At 42.9% G+C, this 20,189-nt stretch overlaps 1 protein-coding gene and 1 non-coding gene across 4 annotated transcripts in view; one reads left to right on the forward strand and one right to left on the reverse strand.

Annotated features, from left to right (window-relative positions):
* The window catches only part of GARNL3 (GTPase activating Rap/RanGAP domain like 3), a 166,656-nt gene that overhangs the window by 72,836 nt on the left and 73,631 nt on the right, over positions 1-20,189 (forward strand). For all 3 annotated transcript variants that reach the window (XM_005213214.5, XM_059891125.1, NM_001077872.2), the window contains 3 exon segments: positions 3,084-3,158; positions 16,711-16,810; positions 18,414-18,532. In XM_005213214.5, coding sequence (XP_005213271.2) covers positions 3,084-3,158; positions 16,711-16,810; positions 18,414-18,532 — 294 coding nt within the window.
* Positions 11,953-12,025, reverse strand: TRNAG-UCC (transfer RNA glycine (anticodon UCC)). The gene has a single exon. It is a non-coding gene; the product is annotated as a tRNA-Gly (tRNA).

Below are 20,189 nucleotides of genomic sequence, written 5' to 3' on the forward strand. Positions count from 1 at the left end.
AAGCGATGGTGGGGGGTATTCAGGCCAGTTAGGAGGTGGTTGCAGTCACCCAAGGGAGAGATGACAGCAAGCTTATGGTGATGGTTGGTGGTAGGGAGAGTGACGGTGATAGCGTTAAATGTGTTAGATGGAGGCGGAAGTTCAGGGTCTTCAAGAATTTTGTGATGATTGTTCAGAGGGAGCTGAATTCTTTCTAACCATCAAATCATTCAATATTTCCTCCCTTTCTTCTTCTTGAACCTGTCAATCAAGATGAGCAATAAGCTTCTTGTTCTAATCTCAGCCAAGGAAAAGGTCATCATAGCCTGTGCCCGGCAGTGTCTGGAATATAGTCCACCACTCTTTACATTTGTTATGCGAATGAATGAGTGAATCAGTGAATGATGATCAGCCCTTCTCCCAAGCTTCTGAGTCCCTGATGAGACTCGCTGCTAGAGTGAGGAGTATGTCTACCAACCTCTAATGCAAGGATGTGTGCATCACCCTCTCTCTTTATATACCAGTGGCAGACGTTAGTAATTGATTGCGGCTCTCTCCTCTTGCCAAGGCTTCCCTTGTGGCTCAGCTGGTAAAAAATCTGCCCACAATACAGGAGACCTGGGTTCGAGAAGATCCCCTAGAGAAGGGAAAGGCTACCCACTCCAGTATTCTGGCCTGGAGAATTCCATGGATTGTATAGTCCATGGGGTCACAAAGAGTCGGACATGACTGAGCGACTTTCACTTTCTCTTGCCAAATCCAGATGTGACCTCAGAGTGTGCAGAAAGCTGTTAAGCTCACTTACTGTTTATTACAGCAAAAGATTAAAATCAGCCAAGGAAACAAACGCATGGGACAGAGCCTGGAGAGTCCAAATGCAGGTCTTCCAGCTGTCCTCTCCCATGGTGTCATGGTCAGCATCAACACCTCCTGGCAACCGTGTGTGATCTACACGTGGAGTAGTGACAACCAGGGAAGCCCATCTCAGTCTTGGTATCCAGAGGTAGATCTGATACCGAGAGACCCAACGCCCCCACCATACTCTCTCGTGTGGCTCAGTAGTCACCAGAGAAACAGACAGTCATGTAGGACATTCCCAGGGCTTAGAGATCACCTCCCAGGAGCCGAGAATAAAGGTCAGAACAAAGGTATTGCTCTCTTTAAAATAAAAAAAAAAAAGTATTTATTTATCTGGCTATGTTGAGTCTTAGCTGCAGCACATGGGATCTTCATTGCAGCATGCGGAATCTTTCATTGTGGCACACGGGCTTCTCTGTCTAGTTTTGGCCCTTGGATTCCTGGGTGTGCAGATCTGTAGTTTGCAGCACCTGGGCTTAGTTGCCCCGAGGCACATGGGATCTTAGTTCCCTAAGCAGGGATCAGACTCGAGTCTCCTGTATTGGAAGGTGGATTCTTAACCACTAGACCACCAGGGAAACCCCCAGACCTCTCTCTGGGTAAATTAAATTCTTTACTACAAAGCCTCTATTGCCCATTTTCAGTTTATCAACAGTGTAATGATCAGATAACATCAAAGCTAAACATATACATAAATCTTCTTCATGTTTTTTTTTAAAGTTATTTTGCAGGATATAGGTTAAGTATAAAAACTGTACCTTATTATGGACATTCCATGGAGGATGGTTAAGTAGGGTAGAGGTCAGGGGAGAACAGGCTTCTGGAATCTGACTGCCTGTGTTCACACTGCCTGCCTACCACAGACTAAATGTAATCTTGCCTAGTTATTTTAACCTTCCTCTGCCTCAGCTTCCTCACTTATAAATGAGAATAATGACAGAATCTACTTTGTATTATTTTATGAGACTCAAATATTAAGGCCAGAGGAATATATGGTACATAGTAGCTCTCAGTAAATATTATATTCTATTATTTTTGTATTTATGATGGGAAAAGTATATCAGTCATTTTCAAACAAACAGGTTTCCTTGAAGATAAGTGAAAAATTTCCACATATTTTCACACCTTCATGTCTCTTAAACACAAGTTAGAACATGAGATAATCATTCTTAAGAAACCTTGTATCTTTTCACTGAGTGAGTCTTGCATTAGAGTGGTGAGAAGTGCCCCTCTGGGCAAGCATGTTCTAATGGGTCTGGGATATGGAAATCGTTGGCAGATCTTTGCTGCAAATTTGTGGGAAGATTTTAAAAGTTGAAAAAAAGACATGTCATTCTCTCAAGTTGCTACTGAGAAATTCAGACAATTTAGGAGAAGGTAAGTTAAATCTTGAGTCAGTGATTTGAGGAATGATGCCCAAGGCCTGATTTCCTCTTAACTCCTGGGCTTCCCTGATGACTCAGTGGTAAAGAATCTGCCTGCAACGCAGGAGACACAGGAGACGCAGGTTCTAACCTTGGTTCTAGCCAGGGAAAATCCCCTGGTGCAGGACATGGCAACCCACTCCAGTATTCTTGCCTGGAGAAAATCCCCGTGGACTAAGGAGTCTGGTGGGATACTGTCCATGGGGTCGCAAAGAGTCGGACAGGACTGAAGCGACTGAACACAAGCATGTCTCTTTCTGGCTTCGAGCTCCTTGAATGAAGACTATTTGCAAGAATCACATTGCTGGAGCTAAAATACAGTCTGCCTGCCTTGGAAAGGGCTAATTGGCCTTTTGGAAACTGAAACTGAATGAAGCACAAGAGCTGTCTGTGATGTTAGTAGAGCCTTGAGTTTCTGCCAGCCATTAATTGTTTTTTAGGCTTTCCTGTGAAGGCAGATGAACTTGAGACTTGGCTTTCCCTTTTGCCATCTGTGAGCTGCACTTGTCCGCCTATGACGCTTATTAAGGTTGATTTTCAGGGAGCGTCCTTTCAGTGCTTTTCCATGTTGGAATATGTTCAAATTTAGATTTGATGCTCTTACTGTCCACTCTCATGGGCTAGGTGTTCCTCACTCTTCAGCTTCCTAAAGACTATGGGGCCACCTGTGTGAGAACGTGATTGACAGCTTCCGAGAGACGGTCAGTTTCCAGGTTGGGCCCTCCAGCTCTTGCCGGATCTGACTTAACTTCTAGGCAGATACAGACAGATGGAAGGGGCGTTGCAAACAGCTTCCTAACTGAGTCCTCTTTTGTTCCCCAGCTTATTTCCAGTGATGCCGATGGAGCCATCCAAAGGGCCGGAAGGTTTCGAGTGGAAAACGGCTCTTCAGATGAGGTAAGGAGGCCTGTACATCACTGAGCACCTGATCATGGCACCTGAGATACAGCTGTGAGCAGCCTGTGATCCTCATTTCCACAGAAGACCTGCCTGAGGGGAGCCCGGGAAGGGTCAGTAGGGCTCTTCAGAGCTTTGCTGGAAGGGAAAGTACCATTGTTCTTTATATGGAAGGTGCTATTAATAGGGTGAAGGTACCCTTTGATAGATCTGTAATAAAGCCAGGGAGACACAGGAAGATGGTCTGCCAGAATGGGGCCAAAGACAAATTCACATAATCCTTTGTGAACGGTCCCCGGAACCCTAGCTCTTCCCTTTTCCTGGACTGGTCAGCTTGGCACTGCCATGTGAGCAATGCCGAGGTCCAGGAGAGAGAGGCAAAATGACTGTGATTACAAAACGTTATCTTTATTCAGAGGACAGCAGGAAAGGAGACCGTCCCTGTCTGCCACTGCCTGAGGCCCTAGCCTTCTTCCTAGGCTCTGCTGGTCATCCGTGCCATAGGCCACAGGGCCTTGCCTCACTGGCCTTTCTCTGTTAAAACTTCCATTGCCAAACTCCCCTGGTGGTCCAGTAAAGAATCCACCTGCCAATGCTGGAGACCCGGGTTCCATCCCTGGCCTGGGAAGATCCCACATGCCTAGGAGCAACTAAGTCCATGTGCCACAACTACTTGAGACCACCCATGCTCTGCAACAAGAGAAGCCACTTCAATGAGAGGCCTGTGCAGAGCCATGAAGAGTGGCCCCTGCTTGCCGCAGCTAGAGAAAGCCCACGTTCAGCAACAGAGACCCAGCACAGCCATAAATAAATAAATCTTCCACTGTCTGCTCCATCCCTAAATGCCTACCCCCAGAACTGCAGAGTGCTAAGCCCCCCAGCTTTTTCTTCTTTGCTGCCTCTCTGAGAGGTGGCCCACTGCAGTGCTTCAGCAGCCCCAGCTTTGGCATCAGGCAGGCCTGGGTTCACATGCCAGCTCCCCCGTCTCCTAGTTGTGTGACCCCTTCTGAGCCCATATTCTTCATCTGGGAGAAGGAAACAGTCTTGGGATTGTTGAGAGGATTCAGCGAGTTGAGCTTGTAAAGCCATTAGCACTCTGCCCGGTATACAGTGAGAGTTCGGTGAGTGAGAGCTGTAATAGTAATCATGGTTGTTGTCGATCCCACAGATAGTGCTGGGTGGCCAGCCTTGCCCTCCTGACTGCCTCCTTAATCATGTTCTTGGTGATGGGCTATGAATTTAACTTGAAAGTCACAGCATTCAGTAAGTTGTTGCTCATCTTCACCTTTGCCTTATCTTAGCAAAGCCCTTCACCCAGACGTGGTAACTTGCCTTTGCTGGGAGGCAGAAGGGGTAGTCCCCACTTGGGCTAAACCCCTGAGTAGCTGCCCACATACTTCTTGTCCAGAATGATGTCAGCTGACCTGCATAGAAGAAAGAACTCCCAGGGAAATTTGCTTCTGAAACTTGGAAACAGCCATCGCCTGGTGGTCCTGCTCGTGAGACAAGACAGTCCTATCCTCACAGAGTCAAGCCGCCAAGGGTGTCCCAGGAGCTAAGTCGGGAGAAGAAGCCTCAAGTGCTCTTTATCCAGTGCTCGGAAATCTACTGGCCACCACACCGAGTATCTACTTGGAGAACTTAAGTCCCAGAAAACCCAGAGGTTACTATACCACAGCACATCTTTCTGCTTCCAACATTTTACAGAACTTCAGCCCAGCCTGAAATGAACAAACTGCATTGGCTTGTCCCATCAGACATAAACACATCTTTGGCCCCAAGAGAGGAAATGGCAACCCACTCCAGTGTTCTTGCCTGGAGAATCCCAGGGACTGGGGAGCCTGGTGGGCTGCCATCTATGGGGTTGCACAGAGTCAGACACGACTGAAGTGACTTAGCAGCAGCAGCAGCAGCAAGACCAGTGTCTAGAGGAAATCCATACCTCCCCAGAAAGACCTAAATGGAGCCTTCATGTGGTCCTAAGATCACCACATACTTTGGTTATCAAACACTCCTCACCTGGCCCTGTCTCTTGGCCATGCCTCACACCAGAGGACAAGGTCAGGGACTGCAACTCACCTATAGTGGATCATGGGCAGCAGTAGTTCTAGAGTCAGGCTGCTTGGGTTCAAATCCTGCCCCACAATTCACCAGTAGTACAGCCTTGGGTGGTTCACTTAACATCCTTGAAACCATTTGGTGGAGTTACTGATTTAATAAATCCTTGTCGTCTGTTGTGTTTAAAACACAGTCCCGTCTCGGATTGCTTCTGTGGGAAATACGATACCAAGGCTCAGCTATTGTCTTATGTTTTGTTTCCACCAAAGCCATGAGCGTGAGTGCTCTGTTGGAGCCCCTTGGCTGGTTTTATATGGCCACAGGCCAGCCCTCCTGTAATTTGCAGCTCCATCCTGTATCACCTGGGTGGTTTAAAAAGTCTCAAGCTGGTCTTCAGTTAAAAGCGCTGGACAGTGCTAGCACCCTGCCTGATAAAAGATCATGGAGGAACCTGAGACTCAGAGGGAAACAAACCTGCAGGCTCTGAGTTTGTTAAAGCAGTTAGTGCTTTAAAAGGCTCAGTACAGCTGTCTGAAGTTTTTCAAGCTGGTGAACAAAAATTACAAAGCAATTTCATTATTGAGTTATTTTCCTCTTATTATTACAATTTAAGAGTTCTCGATACAGTATGGATACTAGGGCTTTATCAGATATGATTTGCCAAAATTTCCTCTCATTCTCTAGGTTGTCTTTTCACTCTCTTGATTGTATCCTTTGAAACATAAAAGTGTCTTAATTTGATAACATCTAGTTCATCTATTTTTTTGTATTGTTGCTTGTGCTTTTCGTGTTGTATCTAAGAAACCATTGCCTATTCTAAGGTTTTTTTGGTCACTTTTTATAGTTTGCTCTTCCCTTCAGTTAATGTCAAATTTGTTTTTTATTTCTTTAAACATAGTATAATGGTTTTATTATCTGTGGCTGATAATTCCCATATGTGAGGTTTTTGGTGACCTTCTGTCTGTTAGACTTTTCTCCTGGCACACGCTCATGGTGTACTATTTCTCTTTGTGCTTGGCTGCTGGAGAATCCCAGGGACGGGAGCCTGGTGGGCTGCCGTCTATGGGGTCGCACAGAGTCAGACACGACTGAAGCGACGCAGCAGCAGCAGCAGCAGCAGCCTCATTGTGTGCTGTTTGTTGTTCTTGAAGATGACTTTTTAGGAATAATGGAAGGTGTAGGATGAGTTGCCCCTTGGTAGAGCGTGTGATACTGCAATTTAATAATAAGAAATATATCATTTGGTCCTTGAGCTTCTTCCTGGCACAGAGCTCCTGAAACCCTTGGGATTTTCTAGTGAGGGTGATCGTGATGTCTTTAGGAAAGCCCCTAAGTTTCCTAAGGATGGGGGCTGGTCACTAGAGCCAGCCACGTGATTAGAGGGTTAGAACTTTCAGTTCAACCCCAACCTTCTGGGAGGGCAGAGGGGCTGGAGATTGAGCTGAATCGTCCATGACTAATACTTTAATCAATTGTGCCTATGTGACGCAGCCTCCATAAAACTCCAAAAGGACAGGGTTTGGAGAGCTTGCAGATGCATGAACAATGGAGATTCCAGAAGAGGTGCACACTTGGAGAGCATGGGCGCTCCACACCTGCCCACATCCACATACCTTGTCCTGTGTGTCTCTTCTATCTGGCGGCTCCTGAGTTATGTTCTTTTATAATAAACCAGCAATCTAGGTAGTACAGTGTTTCTCTGAGGTCTGTGCTCTAACAAATTAATCAAACCCAAGGGGAGATTTGTCAGAACCTTCAACCTACAGCCAGTTAATCAGAAGCACAGGTGACAACTGGGATCTGCAATTTGCATGTGAAGTTGCAGAGAAGAAGCAGTCTTGTGGGACTGATCCCTTAACCTTCGGGATCCGACCCTATCTCTAGGCAGACAGTGTCAGAATTGAGTTGAATTACAACTGGTAAAGAATCTGCCTGCAGTGTGGGAGACCTGGGTTTGATTCCTGGGTTGAGAAGATCCCCTGGAGAAGGGAAAGGCTACCCACTCCAGTATTCTGGCCTGGAGAATTCCATGGACTTATGTATAGCCCATGGGTTCACAAAGAGTAGGACACGACTGAGCAACTTTCACTTTCACAAACAACCCAGGCCATGTGGGGAAAAACCACATATTAGAATCACTCTCAGAATCAGAGGAAGGGTTTGCTTTTGCTTTTGCCAGACACCTTGAAACTAAATTCCCAGCTCGAGACTTTTAAGCCACCCAAGTAATACAGAATGGAGCTGCAGGTTTACATGAAGGCTGGCTTGTGGTCTCAGCACCTCAGAGACACTCCACTCAGCACAGTGGCATCCTTCCTTGAAGTCTTTGGGAAAGAGGTGGTCCTTTCTGGTTCACTCTTTTTTAAAAAATGGTTCTTTTTTAAAAATATGTATTTGTTTATTTGGCTACATCCCCTAAGACTTGCTGTCCACTGCTGTCGACTCCATCACAGACTCTTGGCACATCAGCACAGTCCGTGGACCATACCTTCCTGCTCCAGAGTTCAGCTAAGCCCATCCCCCACCCAAGGCATGAATCCCTGTGACAGCTTTGCAAACAGTCAGCTCATCTGTCCCTGCCTGAATATATACTATCTCCAGGAATGGAAACTTGATCTCTCCTTGATAGGTTTTTGTTCTCTCTGGATACCAATCAGTTCCGACACCAACTGAGTCGAGTCTCCTACAGTTCAGTTCAATTCTAACCCTGACAACCCAGAGCTAGCATCAGACTTCATGGGCTTCAGGCTCAGTTCCACCAGCTGCCCTCACTTTAGACACCGGTGTCAAGTATTGGGTCCCCACACATCCGTTTGACTTGACTACTAAGTCAGAGGTTCCCATAACCCCCCTCCTCATGTTCAGTAATTCACTGAAGTGACTCTCAGAATTCAGGAAAGCACTTTACTTACCATACTCATTCACTAGAAAGGATACAACTCGGGAACAGCCAAACGAGAGAGATTCAGAGGGCAGGGGATCGAGGGTGGGGCATAGAGCTCCTGTCCCTCTTTGAGTCCACCATCATCCCAGCACCTTGATGTCACACCAACCCAGAAACTCACTTAGGTGTAGTTGATTAAATCATTGGCCATTGTTGATTAACTCGATCTCCAGCCCCTCTCCCCTCCCCAAAGTTTGCAGCGTAGGGCTGAAAGTTCCAAGCTTCTAATCAAGCTTGGTCTTTCGAGCTGCCAGCCCCATCCTGAAGCTAGCTGGGTGCCCACCAAGAGTTGCCTCATTTGGACAAAAGATACCCATGTCACCTTTACTACTCAGGAAGTTCCAAGGGCTTTAGGAGCTCTGTGCCAGGAACCAAAGACCAAATATATATTTCCCATCGTACCACAACTCTAAAGTTCATTACGTTTTTCTGCATCTCTCTTTGCTAGAAAGTTCTTTCTATTGAACAGCATCCATCCGTCTTTATTTTCCACTCAGAGTTTCTATTTATGGTTTCTGGAGCCTGTAGTGTAAGGCTGAGCCTTCTTCCACATGACAGGCTTTCCAGCATTCCAGGACATCTGCTGTTTTTCTCCTAAGACGTGGACTCAGTTCCACTTATCATCACCCTTGCCACTGCTCCTTGACACATGTGAGGAGCATGTTAATGGATCTTTTAGGGGGAAGTGCTCAGGAATGAGCAGCTAGCTCCGGGCTCGCCCCACACTGCCACAGAGGCTGACTCCTTCTCTTCCTTGCTATGCACACGCTCCTCTTTTCACGAAGCCTGAGGACTCATTAGGCACCTACAGTATACTAACCCCACCCCTACCCCACCCCAGTCTTTTCCATGTGTGCTGTTATTTCACTGTGAGGCAACTTCATGCTGCAGTGGAGATGTATTGGAGTCAAACAAACCTGGGTTCAGACCTCAGCTCCGCCACTTACCAGATAAGGATTCAAGGTTGCTGAGCCTCCATCTCCTACTGGATAAAAAAAAGAGAGAGAGAATTGCTACTTTATAGCACCTGGCCTTCTCCACCATGTACTTGTGTAATTTGTGTTTGTACCTAAGTGTAGGATTTTACAGTTGTCCAGGCTGAATTTAATCTTATTCATGTGTCCCATAATTGCTAATTATCAAATTTTTTTTGACATCTTGATCTGTCATCTGTTAGCCAATAGGCTTACCCCCCTGAGAATCTTGTATTACCTTCAGATGTGCTTATCCTGCCATCTGCGTACTCATTCAGGTTATTAATTAAAATGAATTTGACCCTCGGGTAGATCACTGGAGACCTCCCTTACAGCTCACTTGTGTGTAGCAATTAGTATATGATGAATCAGGGGGACAGTCTTTCAGCTTTTTACAGTTATCTTCCTTAGCACGGGAATGGTTCTCTTACACACTGCTGTTGTTTGTCACTAAGTCATGTCAGACTCTTTTGGGACCCAGTGGACTGTAGCTTACCAGGCTCCTCTGTCCATGGGATTACACACTGTTGGGGGACATGTAAATGAGTACAATCCTTTGGGAAGGCAATTAGTAATTATTAAAGACACATATACTGAAACTTCCCTGGTGGTCCAGTGATTAAAACTCTGCACTGTCAATGCAGTGGGTGTGAATTGGATCCCTGGTTGGGGAATTGGGATCCCACATGCCACATAGCATGGCCAAAATATAAAAGAAAAAAAAGAAAAAGAAAAAATTCATATGCCATTTGGTCAGCAGTTCTACTGCTAGGATGTGCATTGAAGCTTTGTTTTAAAATAGGAAAAAAATAACCAGGAAACAACCTCAGTTTCCATCAGTAGAGGAATGATTTTGAAAATCATGATACATTTATACAATGGAATGCTTAGTAGCTGTTAGAATGAAGTAGCGGTAAATGTAATACCGTAGGAAAACGTTCACCATACAGCACTAGACTTAAAGGCAAACTCCAGAATGGTTTGTTTGATATCCCATTTCCTTAAAAACAAACAAAAAAGGTAAGCATGCTTGCCAATATGCAAGAAAATTTCTAAAGGGACACCTTAGAATTTAATAGTAATTGCTTCTGGAGTGGAAATGGGAGGTCAGGGAAGAAGTTAGAGGACCTTAACTTTCTACTTTAGGCCCTTTTATGTTTACATAGGTTTTGCATCTATACTCAACTGAAGTGTTTAATTTTTTTAAAAAGCTATGTAATCGTTAAAAAGAACAAGGTAGATCTGTAGGTACTGACAAGAATCTAAGATTTTTTCTTAGTGAAAGAAGTTTCAGTGTAGTATCTATAATCCTGCCCCACTTATGAAAGTGGGTTATGTGTGTCTATGTTCATATGTATGTGTGTGAATGTGTGTGCATACGTATAAACACATTTTTGTAAATGCATAAAAGGACCTGAGACTATCCAAACCAATCCGATGACATGGTTATTATAGGCAAAGAAAGTAGATTAGGACATGGGGGTTGGGAGAAAGAAAGGATTTTAATTTCATGTGATTTCACTTTCTTCAACCAGCTTATATTTATATTTGCAAGTTGACATTTTTTAGTTTATTATTTTAAAGATCCATCTTTTTATTGCCAGTGTTCTTTTGCAATTTAGCCTAGAAAGTGAGGGCAAGTCAGTTTTAAAACATTTGCTCATTAATTAAACTCACTCTAGAAAGAACTCTGAAAAATGACAGGCATCACATGAAACTGTGGCTCTCATTTGTAGTCGGAGTGCTTGTGTTATGTGGACTCCCTGCTTAAAGTCAAATATTAGAGAGCATTCAGATAAAATGGGTGTATTACACATGGATTTTTATTAAGTTCTCCTCACAGTATCTTGGCCATATACAGTCATCTTCCTTCACATCCCACAAGTATATGTGGTTAAGCAAAACAAAACAAGGAACTCAACAAGGAGCTTTTGTGGGCTTTGGAATCTAATGCAGAAATGATTCAGTCTCAAGACTCATTCAACCCTGTTGACGTGTTCAGGCAAGTCTGCAGTATAGAAGAATTTGAGTTAATTGCTCCACAATACCTTCTAGCAAATGATTATCTAAAAAGGGATACAATTAGTATGGGTATTTGCAATGTTAAAGTTTGGTTGTCTGATAAATGTATTCATCGGAATATTTCCTCCTAACTTTCTTTTTGATTGATATCAAGTAAATAATGTTTCATCATCACCTTGAAGTGCTGTAGGAAGTTTCTATATCTTTGGAATCTTCTCTAAAATTTAGGTCATACTTAAAATGGTTAAAATTTATTGTAAAACTAAAACAACAATTGGGTACTACTACACCCATTCCAGGGTGGTAGTGGCAAAGAATTTGCCTGCCAGTGCAGGAGACATAAGAGACGTGGGTTTGATCCCTGGGTTGGGAACATCCCCTGGAGGAAAGCATGGCAACCCACTCCAGTATTCTTGCCTGGGGAATCCATGGACAGAGGAGCCTGGCAGGCTACAGTTCATAGAGCCGCAAAGAGTTGGACATGACTGAAGTGACATAGCAGGCACACATGCACACCTACTCTAGAACCACTAAAATTTAAAGCACTGAATTGCTCGGAGTTGACCAGAGAATGTGGAGCAATTGGAAGTCTTCTATTTATTGATAATTGTGTAAATTGGTGCCTTCCTCTTAGAGACTGTTGATAATATCTACTCAAACTGAATGTCTGTATCCTCTGGGTCCCAGGATGTACACCCAACAGAAAAGAGAGTTCACTGTGGCTATATTCTTTTCTGTGTGTGAGTTTTATTTATTTTTTAATTTGGCCATACCATGTGGCATGTAGGATCTTTAGTTCCCTAACCAGGGATCAAACCTGTGGCCCCTGCATTGGAAGCACAGAGTCCTAACCACTAGACCACCAGGGAAGTCCCTATCATGGCTTTATTCTTAATTACCAAAAACTGGAAACCATTCATATGTCCATCAACTGGAAAGTGAATACATGAATTTTGGAGTTCATACGTGGACTGCTGTGTAGCAGTGAGGCAAGGTTGAACTACTGCTTCACTGATAAAGTGGATGTCACACACGTAAGGTCTAAGAACAAAGGACCTGACTCAAATGAATACAGATGATATGATTTGGTTTCCATGAAGTTCAAGAGTAAGTAAAACTAATCTATGGTGATAAAAGTCACAACAGTGCTTACCTTTCAGAGTGTGATTGAGTGTTGACCGGGAAAATGCATGAAGGAGCCTTCTGGGGTACTGAAAAGCTTCTCTGTCTTGATCAGGTAGTTACAAAGGGTGTATGTGCATGCGTGCTCACTTGCTTCTGTCCTGTCCAACTCTTTGAGACCCCATGTACTATAGCCCACCAGACTCCCCTGTCCATGAGATTTTCCAGGCAAGAATACTGGAGTGGGTTGCCATGACCTCCTCCAGGAGATCTTCCCCACCCAGAAATTAGATCCACATCTCTTGCATCTCCTGCATTGGCATGCAGTTTCTTTACCACTAATGCCAACTTGGAAGCCCACAAGGATATATATATATATATATGTGTATATATATATCCTGCTGCTGCTAAGTCACTTCAGTCGTGTCTGACGCTATGCGACCCCATAGACGACAGCCCACCAGGCTCCTCCATCCCTGGGATTCTCCAGGCAAGAACACTGGAGTGGGTTGCCATTTCCTTCTCCAATGCATGAAAGTGAAAAGTGAAAGTGAAGTCGCTCAGCCATGTCCACTCTTCACGACCCCATGGACTGCAGCCTACCAGGCTCCTCCATCCATGGGATTTTCCAGTACTGGAGTAGGGTGCCATTGCCTTCCCCGATTGAAAATCATTTCACTGTACACTAAAGACTTGTGCACTTTCCTGTCTACTGCTGCTTATTATCAGGAATTGGAACTGGTTTTCAAAGTCTTTCTTCTGGGCTCCTGAGCAGAGGGATTTTTTTGTTTTCTGCTTAGCCTCCATTTCTTTTGTCAGTTCCTGCATGTTTTCTTGTCTTTACTCTTGTCTTTACACCTCATCATATGTGCTTTTAACAAGGGACAGGAAGTGTCTTGCTCTACGAGACTCACAACTTTTTGGGTGTTGTTTTTCCCCAGTTTAGTATTCTGTGAAGATGAAAGTTAAATAGGTATCTTTTTGATCATTAAAAAAAGAACTCATAATTGACAGTTTGTACTCAATGGAGGTTTGGGGTGTGACACCGGCCAGAGTCCCATCTCTCACTCCCAGGTGCATGCTGCCTCTTGCCTCACCTGTATTACACCACTCCGCTGGTGCCAACACTCAGAGCACTAGGAGGCAAGTCTGCAGATTCAGGGCTGCAGAGGGTCTAGAGTCGGAGGACATTTTCTACGCCTTTGAACCCCCTCCTCAGAATAATATTTTTTTATGCTTTAAACAAGATACATGGAATTATAAAACAGTTGTATTGAAATAGTTATAAAAATTACTTTTAAACCTAATTTATAATACTGTAATATACATGCTTTTCAATGAATATATTAAATAACAAATTCAGCAGCAGATATCATAACTGTTGTAATTTTGAGCAGTATTTTGAGAGATCTGCACTCACTGGGATGAGTTCTGAAAGTATCTGTGATTTTTCTTTTTTTTTTTTTTTGGTGACATGGTTATGAAGGCTGTTCCTTCTACTTTTTTTTTTTTTGCATACATTCATAATTGAATGAAATGCTGAATTTTAGTTGAAAGCTAGGGAAAAGAAAGATTTTTTTTTCCCCAACCAAGTTCATGCTCCCTCTGGGTTCTGTTAGAACCCTTGGTATAGAGCATTGATTCTCAATGCCCATCAGAAATCACTGGGGATGCTAAAGAAGCTCTCTGAGCCATGCAAGTGTTGGAGGTTCCAGAGGCTTAAGTGTCCTGGTGACTGAAGAGTTTCCTCTCCAATCTCTGCTGATGCTTTCTAGGATCCAGGGCCTTGGAACCATGACACACACCGTACACTGTGGGTCTGATGGTGTAAGGCCAGTTGCCATGGCTGGACCCCACCGATGTCTGGTCAGATGATGCCTGAGGCTGACTGCTGGACTCCAGGTGATGTCATAGCTGTGTGCTACATGGTGGCAGAGTGAAGAGAGCTGTGGACCAGGAGCACTGCCCGTGGTTTAGGGTTATAAAACGAATAGCTTTTGACAATGAATCAGCCAGAGATTCTATGAGGAACAAAATCCAATTATATGCTCTTCTCGAATCACATCAGAAGGTCAAAACTGAGAGGCAACATTTTGGGCAGATGATCAACATTACTGTCACCAATGAGAAACAGATGGACATCTTGAAATCTGATCTGCTGAGAAGGACAATCCTTGCTTATGTTGTATTCCAACCAAGCACACATCACTTGAATCTAATCATAGAGAAACATCATACAAACCCCAAATGAGGAGTGCTTTATTTAAAAAAAGAAAAAGAAAAATAAGAGGTATGTGTGTGCTACATTCTTCAGAAATGTCAGTGTCACAAATGACAAAGAAAACCTGTGGAAAAGTTCCAGATTAAAGGAGTCTAAAGAGACATGACAATCAAATGAAAATGCTTCAAGCAATACTGTTGAGTCAATTGACAAAACTGGAATACAGATAACAGATTAAAGGATTATATCAAGGTTACATTTACAATTGTTGATAAAGCTGTATCGTGGGTTATGTAAAAAGATATTCTTCTTCTTGGGAAATACACATTGAGGTATTTAAGAATAAAGGGATATTATTTATGCAACTTAGTCTTAAATGGTTCAGAAAAAGTGTGTGTGTGTGTGTGTGTGTGTAGAGGGAAAGTAGTGAACAAGTGGATAGTTGGGTAAAATGTTAGCAGTAGGTAAATTTGGTAAAGGGAAGACAGATGCTTTTTGCACTCTTCTTATTCTTGCAGTTTTTATGTAAGTTTAAAATTATTGCCAAATAGAAAGTTATATATATGGGTGTGGATGCGTGTGTGTGTGTGTTCAGTCATGCCTGATTTTTTGCAACCCCATGAAATATAGCCTACCAGGCTCCCCTGTCTATGGAATTTTCCAGGCAAGAATACTGGAGTAGGTTGCTATTTCCTACTCCAGGGGATATTTCCTACCCAGAGATCAAACCCACATCTCTTGTGTCTCCTGCATTAGCAAGCGTATTCTTTACCAACTGGCACACCTGGGTATAAAGATATATATAGATAGATAGATAGATAGATAGATATGAAATTTTAGCCTACTTTTTACCCCTTGGTAGATTAAAAAGGCAGAACATTAAATAAAGCATGCAGAAGATGATGTAATGGTTAAGATTAAAAAAAAGAAAAAATTCTGACATTGGATTTGATTTGTTTCAGCTCCACTGCTTATTATCTCTGCCATCTTAGGCAACATAGTTAGCCTCTCTAAGCCTCAGTTTCCTCATCTGAAAGTAGGGGGCTAAAATCAACTCTGTTTCATGAGTTGGTGGAGACACTATGGAGGTGATGTATGTAAAGTGTGTGGCCTAGGACCTGGCATGTAGAGCTCTTTCCGTGAATATCAGTATTTCCAGAGCAGTGAGCAAGACAGAAAGCATCCTGACTTACATTATAAAGTAATGTAACCCTGAAGGCATGCCAGAAATACATACAGAAAAGAAACCTATAGATTCATCTACTAAATATGATACATAGCCATTTTTTAAAATCCAGCAGTAAGTATATCAGAAGAATACCTAGAAGGGTGTATTTCAGAAATCTAAGAACGATTCAGTATCAGAAGAGCCATTAGGGTAATTCATTACATTACTGTGATTTTCCCCATTTAACCTATTTGCTCAATCATTGCCCAAAAAAAGCTTTCAGTAAAATTCAATATCCATTTCTCAGAAAAGCCTCTTTATAAACTTGGAATTGAAGGGAACTTCTTCAGCATGATAAAGAAAGCACCACTGACCACAAATGTCTAGTAAATCTCTAGAGGCATGTCAGAATGCGAAAAGAATCTGCCAGTAGTCTGGCACATGGTGCAACAGAGATGTCAGTAGAGTTTCAAACTGTACATTCAGTATGATTCCATTTTGGTAAGAAAATGTTGGGAAAAAATTAGAAGGAACCATATCAAGTCATTCATAATGATTATTTTTGGACAAATGATTCAGATTATTCATTATGTTTATCCATATTTTCCACATCAATTGAGTTACTTGTGATAACTTTTTAAAATTTTACAAAAAATATGAACACAGATAAGATGCCAGGATATTTTCCAGGTGCAATGTGCCTGTTACAGGGATAACAATCAGAAGGGCCTGCCTCTAGGGGGCACCAGCTTCCAGATATCCTGGAAGCTTCCTACCAGAAAGGAAAAAAACTTTCAAGTTATATTTAAGTTAGAAGTCGCTTAACTCACTGGTTCACCTGGTGTTTTTTCCTCCACCCCAAGGACCTCCAGAAAATTTATATGATGTGGGTTTAGACTGGGTGTCTTTTCTAATAAGAACATGTGGTTACAGCCCTGTTGGTAAGCTTTTAACAGTGACTTTTCTGCTTCTTTGGCATCTGGTTCATTGCTACCTTGTTTACTTTCTAAGTCTCTTAATGGCATAACTTTGTTCCATTACAGAACGCAACTGCTCTGCCAGGTACTTGGCGAAGGACAGACGTGCACTTAGAGAACCCAGAATACCACACCAGATGGTATTTCAAGTATTTTTTAGGACAAGGTAATTATGCCATTCCAGTGGTTGGGAAGAAAAGATATTCAGAATGAAAATTAGTGCCAGTGTAATTTCTGGTACCCTGTATATGTGAAACTTATTGGATTAGAGGATACTGAGGTTAGGGCAGTTCATTTCAAGGTCAGTTGTAACCTCTATAGATTTGAGGATTCAATTCCGAGTCTCAGCCCTAGCAAATTTTCTCAGTTTTAAATTTATTACTTATATTTTTAATTTTTTAATTTAATTTTTTGCCAGTTGTTTTTGACCCTGGGGAGTTACAGAGGATTAAGTAGTCTGAATAAGTGATTTGCAAGATGAGAAAAATTTGCAGGGCACAAAAAACTTTAGACTCAACAAAGCCTGTACTCAGTCTGCAGTGGGTCTTGAACACTTGATTCAAGGTAATGAGGAGAGAAACGATTCCCTGAGCTCCAGGGCCAGTACAGAACAGAGAGGCATTATGCTATAGGTTCTGGTGACCAGGGTTTATTTGTCACCTGCCATGTGCCAGACACTGTGCTCTGGCAAAGGTAGTTATGATCCCTGCCCTTGGGACTACAGACTGATTCCTGGGTCTGGTATTATCCATATAGGACCCTATACCAGTTACTCCCACTTCTCTGAGTCTTAATCTCCTTATCTTTAAAGCAAAGATGTTACTAATATGTATATGCCTAGGAGGTTTGAACAGAAGTATCAATGAGGCACAGTAAGCCTGGTGCCTGGCACATACCAAGAACTCTGTCATGAATAGTGGTGTACATTTTGACATGAAGGACTCACGTGATGATACATGGAAAGATGAAAATAGGAGCATGGTTAGCAACAGATGGTAGTGAGAATGGAAGAGTAATCACTATGGCAGGATTAGAAATGAGTTGAAGAAATTGCTTGTCAGGCTAACTCGTTAATTTATTTTTATTGATTTATTTGTAGAAGATGTGATACTTGAGCTATTTGATTGGACCCAAATGATATCTTTTTAAAAATCAGACACTGTATTATTCTAAGTTCATATATTTGGCAAGACATATCTCTTTATAAAGAAAGAAATGGAGAGAGAGTTGCTATCTTCCCAATTACTTGAAAGCCTTTGCCTGGAGTAGTGAGAACTTCTGAGAAAAGTGGTGCCATCAGTTTGGATGCCTTCAGTTGCCTCAACTGGCTTAAATTTCAAGGGAGAGAGCAAGAGGCCAGAGATAGGGCTGGCTCTGGGGTTGCTGGAGTCAGAGGCTCAGTGATGTTGTCTGTGCTGGCCCTCCCCAGAGTTACAAGATGGTTGCAGTAATTCCAGGCATCATTTCTAGACACCATCTCCAAGGGAAAAGGGAAGGCCATCTTCAGCAGTGAGGAAGACTTCTCAGAAACCCCTTGACACACTTCTTCCCTTGTCTCACTGGCCAGAATCGGGTCATATGTTCATTCCTGAGCCCATACCTGGAAAGCATGATTAGGATAGAGTCGCCAGGTTCTGTCCTGAGCTGGGCTGGAGATTACCATTCTCTGATCCTGTGGGAAGGGCTAGCTTCCACCTGCAGTGCCCACTGCTCCCAGTGCCCAGAGGAGCCAGCTGCGTTTTCACATTCTGAATCCTCCTCTTTTCCAGTCCATCAGAACTACATTGGAAACGATGCCGAGAAGAGCCCCTTCTTCCTGTCCGTGACCCTCTCTGACCAAAACAATCAGCGTGTCCCTCAATACCGTGCGATCCTTTGGAGGAAAACAGTGAGTGTCTGACCTGCACCTGGAGTTTCAGCACCACTCCAGAGTTTAATCAGTGTCGTTGTTGGCTTTTTTCCTACGAGGATTTTTGAGAGGGCCTATTGAGGATTATTCTGTTCGCAGGAGAGACCTTCATGCTCTGAGTTGAATATCAGCTTTTCCTACATAAGCCACTAAGCAGACATGTACCTCCCCCTCAGTCTCTGCCCTCTGGGAATACAGGACTGTGTTAACCTTTGCTGTTACTGGTACTGAAAGTGATAAGCTGACTCACCTTCAACTAAAAGAAATAAAATTTAGTGGAGTATAATACTGTTACACGGGCCCAGTCCCTAGGGGACCCCTGTTTCCACCAGCCAATCTCAACCACTGAATCAGCTGTGCTCCTAGGATTTCTTAGAGGCTTAGCTCCTTTCATCAATATCACGAGGTAGAAAAGCAACCTGAGATTTAACAAATACCTGCTGCCCACGGTGGGCTCTGGACACTGAGCTGAAAGCAGACTCTTTCAACTCAAGGCACAGGTCTTTCTTTAACACAGGAAAGTTTTTTTATGTTCATTAATGTTGCTTCTTTCCTGTTTTGATTTTTTTTTTCTAGTAATTCTTAGATTTGACCTCTGTCTTTCATCTTCTACCTTTTCTGCTTCTCTTGGTCTTTTTTTCTTTGCTCTCAGAGAAATTTTTAGAGATAATATGGACCCTGGAAAGAGCAAAGCATTGGAGTTAAGCAAAGTAGGGTTAAAAAAAAAAAAAAAAACTCAATAACAAGTTCATCTGGGTTGGATTTGAGAAGATTTCTCATGCCCTCTGAGCCTCCACTTTCTTCTTTGTAAAGTAGGGAAGGTTCTGGGATGTAGCTGACAGAATGATGAGTACTAACAAGACTACATTAAGTGAGATCTTGAAAATTTACCCAGTGTCCCAAGCCATCAAATCTTAAACTGGTTAGATGCCTGAAGGTTAAAACATTTTATTCTTGGATTGGTGAGTACAGCATATAATTTAACAAACAATAAAACAAACCGCACTTAGAAAATGTTAGTTCTCTTATTTGGTATTCCCACTTGATGGGTACCTTTGTTGAAATCCAGTATTTAAATAATCACATGCTGATTTTTGTCTCAGCTACATAGGATATCTAAATTGCTATGTAGATCTTTTTAGAAAAGACATGACAGAAACTTAAAAGAACAGCAATTTTTATATACATATACGCACTTTTGCACACATGCATACATAGAGAGCAATAAAGTAGCAACTTCAAAAAGGATTTCCAGTAACCACTACAGAGTAAACTGTGGCTAGGAACTTCTTGTAATGATTAAAAATAGTAATAGTAATAACAGTGAAATCTAACACTTACTGAGCACTTGCCATATGCTAGCTAAGTCCTCCGAATACGTAGGTGTTATTACAGTTTAGGGAGCTTAACCAACATGGCCAAGGCTACATGCCAGTAGGTGGCAGACCAGGCAGAACCCAAGGCTCATGCTGAGCTGTCATCACTGTGCCCAGTTAATCCTAGATGTCATTCTTTGACCCGTGCTGTCACTCTCCCTAGACTGTGATCTCCATGAAAGGAGGGGACTTAACTGCTTGGTCCTCAGTATCCCTAGCAGCAAGCCCAGTGCCTGGTACATAGGAGGAGCTCAAAAAAT

This window comes from Bos taurus, chromosome 11 (genome assembly GCF_002263795.3).
Source record: "Bos taurus isolate L1 Dominette 01449 registration number 42190680 breed Hereford chromosome 11, ARS-UCD2.0, whole genome shotgun sequence".
NCBI lineage: Eukaryota > Metazoa > Chordata > Mammalia > Artiodactyla > Bovidae > Bos > Bos taurus.